Raw genomic sequence first — 15,311 nt, forward strand, 5'->3', positions numbered from 1 at the left:
TGAGGGCAAGGGAGTTGGAAGTTGTCAAAATGGTGGAGAGCATGAGAGGGTTCCTGGATGTAGGTGGGAAAGGACTTGACAAGGGGAGTCAGGAATAGAGTCAAGGTATAAAGAGATGAGTTTGGTGGGACAAGAGCAGGCAGAAACACTGGGTCTACCAGGACTGCCCTGTTTGCAGATCTTGGTTAAGAGGTAGAATTGGGCAGTGTGGGGTTGTAGAAAGTGGAAGGACCACCTCATCTGGTTCCACCTATCACCTAGCAGTCCCTGTCTCACCCTCCCCCTCACCTCTTTATACTGGCTATCTTCCCTCCATCCTCTCTGTCCTGATGCAGGGTCACAATCCAAAACATTGACTATCTCATTCCCTCCACATACGCTGCCTGACCCATTGGGTTCCTCCAGCAGTTTGATTTTTGTTTAAAAATCTCACTGCAAATACCAGAAGGATTCTTTCTGGATGGATTTATGCAGTTGGTGCAAAACCAAAGTGAAATTTTCTCTTATGACACGACTCCTTATGGCAAAAACAAGAACAAACCTTTCTTGTGCCCCTAAAGCTTAATAGAAACTGATGGAAAACTGCAACACCATTACAGCTGCACAAACTTGTCATTGTCTTTACCTGCTTCCTGCTTCTCTACCTTTCCCGACCACACTGTTGTCCTGGGCTATTAAAAGTGAGATAGGTGCAAACGTAGGGCTGCAGTGAGGCTGAAACATCAGCTGTCCATTCCCCCACCCATAGATGCTGCCCAACCAGCCGAGTTCCTCCAGCAGTCTGACTTTTGCTCAGGTCCGTAGTGAGGCAGTTTCTCAGTTTGTGAAGCATTCAATCCGGTTCACCTGTGGCAATGGATAATCAAGACATGAAGGCAGATCTAAAGAGTCTTTGAACCGCAAATATTGATGACTGCTTCTGCAATTAAAGTTGCTAATTTCTCAATTTCAGTTATAAGTCACTTCCAATCAACCACCTGGAGTCCTCTATATTACAGGATTCTGAATGACCTGACTTATGGAAATCTGACTTTAAAAATGTTTGGGAGAAGTTGCCTAAAGTATTTTTCAAGCTAGTAATAACAACAAAATGTTTCATGGTATTCATTAGTGACTGGATACAGTAAATATTCCATTAGTTTAATAACGGGTAGTGTTAGGGTGATTATTGAATGAAATGCAAAAAGTTATAGCATGTGTATGTAGAGTGATATGATGTGGGTTACTATAGAAGATAGACTTTTCTGACAGAGGGAAATCGGCTTATAGACAGTTGTCAGGAACCCAGGGACTGCCTGTAATATGAAGATTATTAGGAAATGGTACAAGGGTTTTATTTTTATAGTATCCAGAGAAACAGAGCAAATAATGACAATCAAAAGTTACATTCATAACTTTATTTATAGAAAAATACTGCATAAAATTTCAATTTCTTCATATATACATAGTTCAATACCTGGATAAAGAAAATTTTAATTAATATCACAAAGAAAAAACTCCCTGCTCCGTATGTTTGGACCTATCAGTCTAACATAATCTCTTCCAACCTTTGCGAAAACTTCCAATATTTTTACAGGATTTAGAATATTGTACTCATCAGTTCCACAATTGTTTTGTTAATTAGTTTAGCAATGTTAAACACGTATAATTAACATATTGAAATATTAATTTATTCCAAATTTCATGTTAATTTAGAACATTAAACTGCTAATTACAAAAATATCTCTATGTAGGTTAACATTACATCAAAGGCAGCAGCAAAATGTGCAGTTGAAGCTATTCAGGGCTCTGTGTGAATGGGGGATATTCACCTGCTGGTGTGATTATCATGCCATAGCCATAAAACTAAGGGTTAAAGCTGTGATGTTAATAGGATATTTTGATATTGCTGTCGGTCATCATAAATGTTTCTGTTGATGAAACCTGGTAGAAGAATATTTTGTGCAAGTAGTTTACACAGGCTGATGTGAACACCTGGTAAAGGAGTTGTTTCCAATGGAAAAATCCCCAAGTGCTGGCAAACAAAGCTGGCACGTTGGTATGTTGGATAGGCTAATTTCACGGCCTGAATCGAATGTGCTAGTCACAGTACTCTACAGGCTGAAGTTGGACAATATAAATGGGAAAACCCAGTAAGTTACAAAATGGTTTTAGGTATGATATGAAAATACACTATTCTTAATGCAGTAACTCACCAGGTGAGTGTAATGTACTATTTTAAGTGGAGTGGGACAACATGAAGCAAGGACGCTTGTTCAGTGTGTTGAAGTCATCAGGAACACACTTAAAAGATACAAAGAAAGTTTTTGTTCCTAAATCTGGCACTCCCAGCTGTGAAAAGCCCACCATTTCCTGACTTTTGCTTCCTAGGAATGCTGCCCCTGACTGGGAATATCCAATTGAAACCATCAGCTCCATAGAGCCCATAGTCACAGGTTCTGTAACAACCAAGAATAAAACCATTAAATCTTTAAGGAGTCCACAATAATTTTATAGCAGTTCAGCAAAACAAGTCCATGTACATTATTACAAGTAACTTTACTCTGAAATACCCAGTTTACAAAGAATAATTTTGATGTTATACCAAAACGAAGTGACGTTTATAATTTAAAATGCATTCTTCCCACAGCAAAGTTAACTTTGAAACAGGACTATGAGTAAGCAGATCAAACAGATTATATCACTTCCACAGGAGGGTGCAAGGTTTCCTCATATTTAGAAGATTGCGCTGGAGAGAGTGCAGAGGAGATTCACCAGGCTGTTGCCTGCATTGAAGGACTTTTGTTATGGGGAGAGATTGGACAGGCTGGGCTTGCTTTTCCTGGAGCAAAGGAGGCTGAGGGGTGACCTGACAGAAGTATACAAGATTATGAAAGCTTCGATGGGGTAGATGGTCAAAATCTTTTTCCCATGTTAGGGTTATGAAAAACAAGGGGGCATGGTTTTTAGATTAGAGATAGGTTATTTAAAGAGATCTTAGGGGTAAGTTTTTTTTCCCCACACAGAGAGTGGTTGATATCTGGAACACGCTGCCAGAGGTGGTGGTGGAGTCAGATACAATCACTATATTTAAGAGACATTTAGATACTTAAATAGGAGAATACAGACATCGTCCTAATGCAGGCAAGTGGCATTAGTTGTATGAACATGGAAAGCTGCAGGGTTCAACTTTTCTGTGCTGTACACCCCTATTGACTCCACTACTATCAGGTTTATCAGTCTGTGAAGCCAGTATTGGCAGATGTTGCTGTTGGGTTTGAATTAAGCTCATGTAACAGGTGTAATAGTTCAATAGATTCCCTCCCCATATTTTAGATTGGGATCAAGGGCAAATAGTGGTTTCTGGAATGCCAAAGGAACTGGCCTACTGAATTCCCTCTAATCTTAAATGTTAGTTATACAAGTTCAATCCCAGAGAAATCATGACTGGTCAACTCTACTACTCACTGATTCCATCCCATTGTAAGTCACTGATCCATCACATTACATTGACATCAGCAATTCCACCACACCAGCTCCCCCCCCCTCCCCCCACCGAGCAAAATATCGTGTTTCACAAGAAAACATCCAGCACCACCCTGAGACTCAGGATAGTCAGCATTCATAAATCAGATGGAGTGGTAGTTTGGGGAATGTGAAGGTCACTCACAGACAATTACACACTGCTCTCTCCCAGCAGCAGATGCACATGAACCTGAAGCTGAACACTTAAAATGTTAAAATGGGCTAATGTATGGGGGGATTTCAGGCACAGCTGTCTTTATTTAGTGCTTGCCTCTAGGAAGTTAATGAATTGCTAAAACACAACTTTAAATAATAATTGATTTTACAAGACAAAGCCTTCTCGGGCAAGCAGGACTGGCATCTGATGTAAAGAATAGTTTTCTTTAAGACCTATTACAGCTGTTAGTTTTGTGGTGATCCCTGACAGGAATATGTTAATTGACGTTTCCTGCCAAGTCCTGCCTCTGCTGATTGGCATGGTTTAAATCATTGTGTGGAGTAGTGAGGGCTCACAGTTAAAAAAAGATTTCCATAGTTTAGACTTAGCTGTAATGCATGTTTCTGATTCATTGTGTGTGCTTGAGACTGGGAGAAAGCTGCTTTCAGTTTAGGTATATTTTCAGAGAATATGGCTGTGCTATAACTGCAGTGGGAATCTCTATTGTCATTATTATAACAGCCAATGCTACATCAAACTACAAGGAGGGATGCTAATAATTGAAAGGATAGACCATAGACCAAAGACCCAACTGTACAGAATTCCTTGTGTTCCTGCTATTTCTTCTGCATGTTAGTTTTAGGAAAAAAACATTTATTTTTTTTATTATAACTTTTATTTCATGTGTATTTAAATAATGTTTCAGACACAGTATTAAGGGGTGATGCAGGTTGGAAATTCTGCATTAAACACTCAGAGAAAGTTCATGAAATGCCTATCACTTATTCTCTTGAAGTTCTGACCTGGTCTTTTTAAACAACAGGTTTTAACAACAAAAGATATTTGAAAACCTATGTAAACTGAATAGAATGTAAAAGTGGGAAATGATCAACAATTAAATTCCTTCTGAAACTGTTTAAAAACTAAAGCAGATTTAAAAACTAAATAATCCAGACATACCTTTGAGTATCACAGAGTCTGGCCCAGGAAGAAATGCAGTTACCAGCCAGCTCTACCGCGTGGAGAATTGCCTAGTTATGTCCTGACAACAAGAAGCAGGAGAAATCCAACCTGGCCAATTATTGCCCCATTCATCCACTCTCCATCACCAGCACAGTGAGGGAAGGGATCATCGATCGTGCTATCAAGTGGCTCTTGCTTAGCAACAACCTGTTCACAGAAGGTCAGAAATGCGGGTGTTGGCTGATGATTGCACAATGTTCAGCACTGTTTGCAACTCCTCAGATAATGAAGCAGTCCACGTCCAAATGCAGCAAGACCCAGACGATAGCCAGGCCTGGGTTGATAGGTGACAAGTAACATGCGCACCACACAACTGCCAGAGACGATATGACAGGAGAAAACCCAGCTATCAACCTCCAACATCCAGTGGCGTTACCATCACTGGATCCCCCACTATCAGTATCCTGGGGGTTAGCCACGTACACGTTGTGGCTACAAGAGCAGGTCAGAGGCCACAGATCCTGTGGCAAATAACTCAGCCCCTAATTCCCCAAAGCTTTCTACTTAGGCTCAAGTCAGGAGTGTGAGGGAATGCTCTCCACTTGCCTGGATGAGAGCAGCTTCAAAACAACTCAAGAAGCCTGACACATTACAGAACATAGCAGGCTGCCTGATAGTCTCCCCAGTCACAACCAGTCACTCACTCCATCACCAACACACAGCAGCAGCAGTTTGTACTATCTATAAGCTTCACTGTAGCAACTCACCAACACTCCTGAGACAGAACCTTCCAAACCCATGAATTCTACCAGTTAGAAGGACAAGGGCAGCAAAAGCCCGGGGAACACCCCCCCCCCCTCCCCCCGGAAGTTGCCGTCTGAGCCACACACCGTCCTGACTCGGAAATATATCGCCGTTCCTTCACCGTCACTGGGTCAAAATCCTGGAACTCCCTCTCTGACAGCGCTGCGGGTGTACACACACCTCAAGGACTGCAGCAGTTCAAGAAGGCAGCTCACTACCACTTTCTCAGGGGCAGTTAGGGATGGGCAATTAAATGCTGGCTGAGCTTGTGAAGCACACATCCCTTCAATGAATAAAACAATGTAGGCTGTATTGGAATTATTGTAAATAAGTGCTGTGACAAATTGACAGGATGGCCTCAGTCACAGGTAGGTCTCTCCACCACCCACATCCCCATCCTAGCTTCTGCCCCTGAGACTGTGGACAAGTCCAATCTCTACCCAACCTCACAAAACAAAGCAGACCCTCAGCAGGTCCTGATTCCGGTAGTATGTGTGCACGTATGAGAACAAGGTGTTCCTGATGAAATAAAGCGTACCAGCCCCAGCAAGGGTGGTGTCCTGGTCATCAGCTCCTTGATGTTGCAGGGTGGCTAGTGTTAAGGGTAAGTAAATTTGGAGAAAAATGAGCATTGTGTTTTGTTTTCCCCAAATATATCCTTTTGACAGTTTCATTTATTCTTTGTTAAAAAAAACATTGTTCGCGTTGGACCATGGAGGTGAAATGGAAACTCTAGAAGATACCCAATCACAACTGGCTACCCTACTCTCACTGACCCCACAACTAAGGACTCTTGCAGATACCATCTCAACACAATCCCCACAATCACATCTGGAGAGTCATCAGGCTCCGCTGAACCTTGAACTGGACACTATCATCGATATAACAACTTTTGTCGTGTAATAACATTTGTAACCCAAACATAAATTATTTTTGGGTTGAAAAAGCAAGAAAGATCAAACTGCAAATTGTCAGAGCCACCTTTCCTCCAACAGCACTTCCCAGCCCTGACCTCCACCAGTACGACACATGCCTTCTAAACTCAAAGTTTCTTCAGAAATTTCCAGATCCTCACTGCTGCAATGGGTACCTTTGTGTACTTCAGTTTATGAAAGGACAATGTCAGGCATGGCTTCAACTTATTACTGTAAGCCCAGCTTCCCCTGCCTTTCAGTCATGCTCTATCTGATGTCCCTTCAGGTCAGGGTTAACTTTTGAGCAAAGAGATTTTGCTGGTTTTCTGGTGTCACAGAAGGAATCCAACATATAACATGTGGTTGCATTAAAACAGAAGAATCAGGCAACAGCTGGCCATTTTATTGGAATATGGACAGCAGATAGAGCCACTCTGGGGAAGGTTACGTAGGTAGGAACAGTGCTGCAGAGACAGAACTTTTCCATATGTCTCCAAACCCTCCCCAGCATGTTTCACATCAACAAACTCAGAAACATATAGTAAGCTCAGTAACTGTGTGTCTCTGCTACTTGCTGTTTGTGCAGCTTGAAGACAAGCCATTTCATCCACAATATCCATTTCCATTTGCAGTGTCTAGCGGTGACAACAGGTTTGGGACCTTACCTGGCTAATTTCTAGCTCATGGAGGAGATTGAGACCCTACTGCCTCCACTGGCTTCATCCGAACCTCTATGCTGAAGTCCAGCTCCTTCCTGGTTGCCATTTCCCTTGACATATTTGTGGTGTTATGTGTGTGTCACTGGCAAGGTTGGCATTTATCATCCAACCTTCATCTTCTGAAGGGTGAAAGCAGTTAAGTCAGTCTGGAGTCATGTGTAGGGCAGCCAGATTCCGAACTCAAGGATGGCAGCTTTCCTTCCCTGAGCAATTAGCAAAGAAGATAGGTTTTTACAGCTACTTATACCAGATTTATTTAATTACATAATTTTAAATTCCCTTTCTACAATTTGAATTCATGTCTCTGGGTCAAGCATCTGACTTTCTGGCTGCTGGACCAGTACCTTAGTTACTGTACTAACATATCCAATAGGAAATTTAAAACCTTACAACTTGCTTGATTGAGCATTGCTTCCCTAGTTTGCATGCTTTTCTTTATAAACACTTCTCTCTACCTGTCACCCACCCTTGCTACCTCTCATATTTCCACCCCTCTCGTTGGCTTGTTCCAAGTGTGCTCTCAACAAGCTTCAGGTTATCCAAACCAGTTACAAGATCCTCATCCTCCCTGAGCCACACAATGTCATCTTCTATCAGCATGTCCTTCAAATTATTTTCATCTCACTCAGCTTCATCTTCATTTTGTGTTCTCCACTCCCCTTACATCCCCGCACCCTTCTAACGTTAGACTCCTCAACTCTCCCCATTTGTGGCTTTTCATTTGGAAGCTACTTCATCCTGACTTTCTCCACCATATTCTCCCTGCCATCTGCTTTCTGAACAAATTCCTCCTCTCCACCCACACTGAACCAGCCATTCACCCCCTCAACACAGCTACCTTCATGCAAACAAGAAGCTGTTTACAAACACAAGTTCCAGTTCATCACTACTTGACATCAGAGTCTGGCTGGCCAATTTTGTGTGATGTTCCCGTGATACACTTTGGGACATGTTGCTTCATTATAGACATTGTGGTTGGAAAAGGGAATCCACACATAATTAAAAACCTAGGAATGGAGTCAAGTACAATCTTATCCAGTCTGTGCTCTCCCATCTCCTTTCCAGAGTTGCACAGTGATATCAGAGAGCCCCAGAATGCAGGGTAATATCACTATCACCAGTAGCCAGGGACTAGACCTGCATTGCTCTTTAACCAAGATGATTTTTGTTTTATTCATTCATGGGATGCAGACGCTATCATTTCTTGTCCATCCCGAACTGTCCTTGAACTGAGAGTCACATATATACAGTACCAGAGCTGCCAGGTTTCCTTCCCTGAAAGATATTAGTGAATCAGATGGGTGTTTGTGGTTCTGTGGTCACTGTTACTGAGACTCACTTTGTATTTAGCCTTAGTTAATGACTTGAATTTAAATTACCCATCTGACATGGTGGGATTCAAACTCGAGGCTTGTGCTTCACTGGCGCAGGCCTGGAATGTTCCTCTAGTAGTTTAACCACAATACCCAGCTGTGATCTACAAAAGGAGCCGATAATGAAGGGTTTCATAGCATGCCATCAGAAGCAAACGTCGTGAGTTCCTCCAGCATGTTGTGTGTTGCTCATAAGTTAGCACAGTGTTCCACACAGACTCGAACACATCCTTGCAGCACGATTTCTTTCCTAATCTTTAGATCCAACAATCCCTGAAACATGGAGTCTACCTCCAATGATCTTGTGAATACTACATCTGATTACTGCTTTTTATCACAGTACAACAGCAACTTCACATTAATTAATTGATTATAAAGCATTTAGCAACATGGTGAGAGGTGTTATAGATGTAAGTCTTTTCTTACTTTTCTCCCCCATTGTCAACATAAGACTGCCATCGAGGGTCAGAATTCCCATTTTCCTTTCAAATCCTGATTTCCCAGTATCTTTAATATTAACGGTTGAAATCTGCTCACTCAAAACAAGGCAACATTAAATCTTTAACATTAATATATAGTTTCAGCTACATTACAACAAGGATTACTATCAACTTCCATTTAGAATTTGGCCCAATTCAACTTACTGCTTGCACCCATCACCCAGCTGCCTCTGTCTCTCAGCTCCGCCTTCCCCCTCCTGCTCCCTCTTCCCAACATCTTTCACCACTCCTCAGCACCCGTATCACCTACCGGCTCCTGTCTCACCTCTTGCCTTCCCCTACTTACTGTACACTGGCCATCCCCCCCTCTCCATTCTCAGTCCTCGATGCAGGGTCCTGACCCAAAATGTCAACAATTCCTTCCCCCCGCAGATGCTGCTCAACCCGCTGAGTTCCTCCAGCAGATTGTTACTCCTGACTTCAGCATCTGTAGTGTCTTCTCTCTCCAAATTATTGCCTTGCTGAGTATCCTGTGAAAATTTAACCTTTTCCAGGTTTCTATGCAGCTGATTTTATTTCTTCAGCTGTGATGTGATGCCACCACAATGTTGACACAATTTGGCAAATATAATTGGAAAGTAAAGAAATTTTGTGCTCATTTTCTCACGGGATCTCACCCTCTCACTTTTCTGAAAATAGTCCTAAATCAATAAGAATAAATTGCACAAATGTATTTGAAAATAACAAACTTAATTCACAATTGCTTAAGGAGACACATTCATTTTTGACTTCTAATGATTTGGAAATTGTCCTACAACCCAAGATTTCTGATGCAAAAGCTGTGTGTTTGGGGCATTGATTGAATTAAGTAAAGGCAGAGGCTTTGGGTAAAGCCCAACTGTTGAGGGAGGGAGAGTAATTCTGACAATCTGACATGTACTAATCCTGCCTGAGTTACAACAGAGACTTGTGGAGTATAGAGATTCACAGAACAATTTGCATTGTTTAACGGTTACACTCTATGTGCATTCTTATTGAATAAACAACAACACCTGTACACTTCAGTGGCACGATCTTAATGGAGTACTTGGGTACAGTTAACTCCTTTTGTTGTCAGGCAATTATATAAAGCCTATTTATTTAATTCAGTTTTAAAAATGTGTATAATAGGTGTCACCTATAAGATTAAGGTGGATGGATGCAGATAATTATTAACTCAGCAGGACTGTTTCTTTCAATAAAAGGAGGCAGAAATGACAGTTCACTGTGTAAGACATCAGGCATGAGGATTTTGCATGGTACTACAGTGACTGAAATCCTGGGCGAACAGTAAATTACCACACGTGGTTACCAATAAGGATGACTCCTTTAGCTTTATCTAGATTTTAACCCATAAATCTGTAACAGTGTCCAAACGCTCATTTGTAAAACATGCTGTTCGACACTTTGAATGTGCCAATCTGTGACATTATATACCTACCAGTATTAGTTTATCTTACTTTCACATGACTATTATTTCAGACCTTATGCAATAGGCATTATGTTGTACCAAATAAAACCAGTTGTTTCATTGATATTGCGTTTTAAAAAAAAGTCCAAAATCTAAAAACATCTAAAGCTATGATTATTTAAAAATAAATGTTAGTAGCAACAAGTGACAGTCATTATGACCCAAGCGTCTCTCTGCCTGCCTTTCACCATGTCCTTCTATGAATTTTGTGATCTATATTTATAGCCTTGGGCAGCAGTTCCGTCTGCCTCAGCAGGCAACACAAGTATGCATGTAACTATCTTACAGCAGAATTATTCCAACACCCACCCACAATGAGATACCATGGCCGTTACAGCAGTATACTCTTAATAGAACCTTATAAAATCCATTTCTTTATCTCTTCCCCTCCCCCCAGACCCATTTCCATGGCCACGTGTTCGACTGCCACCTGGACCATCCGCAGTGGCATTCCAGAAATGAGGACCCTTCACGTTGGCAGTAAACTGCCTCTCACGGTTCCTGTGGCGTGAGTGTTGGAACGATCACAAGAGCAATATCAGAGCAAGATCAGACTTTAAAAACCCTAACAAATGTAGGTCTAAACAGAAACAAAAAAAATTTACAATAAATTGTTCAAAAAATGTATTGCACACTTCTCTTTTCCAAGTGCCTTACTAAGGAAAGCATAACCCTTCGTAGCACACTCTCCCATAATTAATCCAAACTGTATACTAAAAGTGGCTTTGTCCATTCACTGGGCCCAACACATCAACTGGCAGAAGTATCTCTGATGCAGGCTCAGGCTTGTTAATTCTCACACAATGCAGTGACAGACCTGCCCTCAGGATTGCCCTCTTTAACGCAACACCTTCAGACACCACTTTATGACGTGCTGCTGCGTCTCCTTGGCCTGGATACTCTTCTCTTGATATCGTCACCTTCATTGTCACTTTCATATGGTCTCTGGAACAGAAGGAACAACGTGATTATAGAGCTCATAGGCAAGTGTGATTGCAGCTGTAACATAGAAACTGCGGCTATAAACTCCCACAAACAGTAACACCACAATGATAAGATATTTATTTTTTTTTAAAACTGATTGAAAAACATCTTTTGGACCAAACGTTGAAACTAAAGGAGGCCATTTGGCCTTTCGAGTTATTCCGCCATTCAATAGGATCATGGCTAATTATACAGATTCAGTGCCCTGTTCCTGCTTCCTCCCCCTGTCCCTTGACCTACGTGATCTAAGAACGATATCTAAGTACTTCTCGAATATATTAAATGATTTGGCTTCAGCTGCTTTCTGTGACAGAGAATTCCACAGGTCACCACTCTGGGTGCAGAAATTTCTCCTCATCTCATTGCTCCGTGGTCAGCCCCACATCCTTAGCCTGTGCCCTCCGAACTGGACTCCTCCACCACTTTAAAAATCCTCCCTACAAATAGTCAGTCCAGTCCTGTTAGAATTTTGCAGACATTTGTGGAGTTTTCTACAAGATGCCCCCTCATTCTTCTAAACTCTATCGAACATAAATCTAATTGACCCAATCTCCCTTCATACATCAGCCCTGCCATCCTAGGAATCAGTCTGGTGAATCTTCATTGAACTCCTTCCGTAGCAAGAACATCCTTCCTCTGATAAGGAGACCCAAGCTACAGGCAGTGCTCAAGGTAAGGTGCTGCACATTTGCAGTAAGGCACCCCTGCTCCTATAGTTGAATCCTCTCCCTATAAAGACCAACAAACCATTTGCCTTCTTAACTGCCTACTGTGCCTGCATGCTTATTTTCAGCAACTGGTGCCAAAGGGCACCCAGGTCTCATTGCACCTCCCCCTTACCCAACCTATCACTGCTTACATCATAATCAGCCTTCCTTTTTTTTGCTACCAAAATGGATAAGCCCACTTTTATGCTCATCTACCCACTCCTACACCCTGCCCAGATCACACTGGACTCTCCATATCCTCCTCACGGCCCACACTCCCATCCAGCTTTGTATCATCTGCAGATTTACTCCTTAAGCATCCAGGAGTAACTAATGATGAATAAGAATTCCCAGACATTGCTAGTGATATCCCCATCCCATCGACAATAGAACGGCTGCAGCAAAATCTCTCACCTGTTACACTAAACCGAAAGTTACAACATCATTAATCCTTTGTTTTAAGAGAAAGGAATATGTTATCCATAATCTTTGAGGTCAAGGTTTAAAAGTCTAGGAAACATACTTGCTGTAGGTAAGATCCATTGTCACTGTGCCACCTACCAGAGTTTCTTCTTTCTTTAGATAATCTTTCTTAAGGAATGAACGAGTCAAATGATTGCAAAATGAAACAATCCTGTACGTAAGCTGAAAATAAATGGGAGATTTATGAGGTACAAAGATAGTTCTGAGGGTCTGTTCAACAGGAGGTCACAATGATTTGGTGACAAGGGCACTGGAAGTGGAATTTCACCCACCTTCCACCTCCTCCTGATGTACAACTTCTTGAAGTTTTCCAAATTAACAACAGATTCCCTCCTGACGAGAGCTTGACATTTGTTTGTTGGCTGAAAGATAAACATAAATGACTGAAAAGCAATAACTGAAAATAGTTAAGTGATGGTTAATGACATGTTCCAGTAACTGCCTGACCTGTTATTCCCAGAATGTACTATTTTTGTTTTAGGTTTTAAGCACCTGCAGCATTTTTCTTTTGATTTATCATTGAGAACAAGGCCCTGATGTCCCGATCTTTATTCAACCTTCAATCAAAATTTAGTCAATGTCACTTATGTTTTTGGAGAACTTGCTCTGTGCAGTTCAGGTGGTTTATTTCCGACTGTGATTACATTACAAAAATATTTCATTGGCTAAGAAGTGCTTTGGGAAGAGACTGTGAAATCCACCGTAAAAATGGAAATCTTTAATTTGGCTCAGGGTTAAATTTCTTGTGACAATGCACGCTTAAATGGTTTGGATTATTATACTGCATGGAAAGCATAATGCAAGTACAACTTCTGCAACAGTGAGAAAATCTTCTCACAAATGAAACACTGCCACATGTCTGCACAGACTGCTGTGGATATTACCATAACCAAGTGCAAATACAAACAGCCCTGAAATTTGCCAGTATTAACACTACTTTCTACCTTTAGATGTATGAATTTTTGACCACCAGACTAAAGATGTTAAATTATTACAGTTTTTATAGATTTATAAAACAATCCACATCAACTTAAAAATGCAAAGGATCACGAATACAGCGCGAGGAGAGTTTCTATGCTGTCACAAAGGGAAACATTGTAAGTGGAAATTAATAAATAAAATATTCAATCTCCTTTCAGGACAAAAATGGGTGAAGTATTTGTGACCTCAAGATGTCCCTGCATTACAGCCTGTGATAAATGTGTAGCAGCAGGCAATTTGTACAGAATGATCCCGCAAAGCAAAAACAATTCAAATGCTCATCTCATTTCGTTTTTAATAATGTTAGCCAAGGGATTTTTCAGGATACAGAGAGTAGTGTCTCCTAGTTCTTGGATGTTGCTGACTACCAAGAAAGTTGGCAGAGCATCAGAACATCCCTCACTGAACTCAGTTAACTCCCAACTACTAACCTGAATGGTACAGCCATGTATCCAACTTTGTACACACATCTTTGAAAAGGCAGACTCAGAGTGACATATACTACATGGCTTCCTTTTTTCTTAAAAAATGTAAACCCAGAGAAACCATCAATGATCTACATATGTTGAACTATACTGCACTGATGCAATGACCTAGATTTTCATTCAAGTATCTGGAGTGAACCTTCTAATTACACTGAGAAGATGACTGCCTTGGCTGAGAAAACTCACACTTCAATTTATAGCCGCCGCTGTTGGGAGAAGTATACACAGCCCAGTAAATGCACAGCAGCCTCATCAGAGACTGAGAGGAGATCTCAGGGAATTATTAGGCTCCCAACTCCACATTCCTGTCTGTCCTTTCACCACTTCCTTACAAATTATCTCTGCCTTAAAAATATTCAAAGCTCTGCTTCCACTGCCCTTTCAGGAAGATGGTTCCAAAAACTCATGACTTCTTGGGAGAAGAAGATTCCTCTCACCTCTGTCTTAAATTTTTAAAACAGCAATCCCCAGTTCTAGATTCTCCCACGTTGAGCATTTTCTCCAAACCCACTGAGCCGAGACTGATCAGGATCTCGTATGTCTTGTTTTCTCTCTTTGCCTCCACCTATCATTGACCTGCCACTGTTTCCCAACTCCACCCCCGCTCCCCTCCCCTCCCTGGCACCACCTACCTGTCATCTTAACCCCTCCTCAGTCCACCAATCACTCCTTTCTCACTACTCCCCTTCTCCTCTTTATACTGGCCACATCTCACCTCTCCAGTCTGAAACATTGATGATTTCTTGCCTCTAACAGGTGCTGCTGGTCCCAATGAGTTCCTCCAGCAGATTGTTTGTTGCTCCAGATTTCAGCATCTGCAGTATCTTGTGTCTCAACTTTCCATTGATTTCAGCAAGTTGCAAATGGGCGCCTTTGCAGTATTGCAAAGAAGTTTCTCCCCCATAAGATGAATCACACTCTGGCTAAATTCAAACTCCACAGTATATCCATGCACCATCAGACTTTGCCTGTTGAATTTTTTGTAGTGATGTTGGTTTTAGCCGTATATCATGCTGATGTATGGACAGAGAGAAAGGAAGAGATGTTGCTTGTCTTGAAGCACTTTCGTCGTTGCCCACCACCCCGACCTGTTTTGTCCCCTCCTTTCCGCCTTCTTCATGTATGACACCGCTCCATCAGAATATCTGTTCCTCACTGTGTCCCTGCCTTCACTGTTCTGACACACAATATGAACCACAATGAAAATGGCCTTTAAGGAACAACGCAAGACAGTGGAGTGAAAGTGAACTGTAATCCAAGTTTCCATGATATTTTAAGACGAAAATG

General features: G+C 41.6%; 1 protein-coding gene across 1 annotated transcript in view; it reads right to left on the minus strand.

Moving 5' to 3' along the window:
- Window positions 1-9,481: 9,481 nt before the first annotated feature.
- The window catches only part of dapk2b (death-associated protein kinase 2b), a 127,266-nt gene continuing 121,436 nt past the window's right edge, over window positions 9,482-15,311 (minus strand). Inside the window, exons 10-12 of the mRNA XM_052042353.1 lie at window positions 12,831-12,920; window positions 12,637-12,720; window positions 9,482-11,329 (exon numbers count right to left, since the gene is read on the minus strand). Of these exons, the coding sequence (XP_051898313.1) occupies window positions 11,249-11,329; window positions 12,637-12,720; window positions 12,831-12,920 (255 nt within the window). The 3' untranslated portion in view covers window positions 9,482-11,248. The remainder of the gene's footprint in view (window positions 11,330-12,636; window positions 12,721-12,830; window positions 12,921-15,311) is intronic.

Source organism: Pristis pectinata, chromosome 32 (assembly GCF_009764475.1).
Source record: "Pristis pectinata isolate sPriPec2 chromosome 32, sPriPec2.1.pri, whole genome shotgun sequence".
Classification (NCBI taxonomy): domain Eukaryota; kingdom Metazoa; phylum Chordata; class Chondrichthyes; order Rhinopristiformes; family Pristidae; genus Pristis; species Pristis pectinata.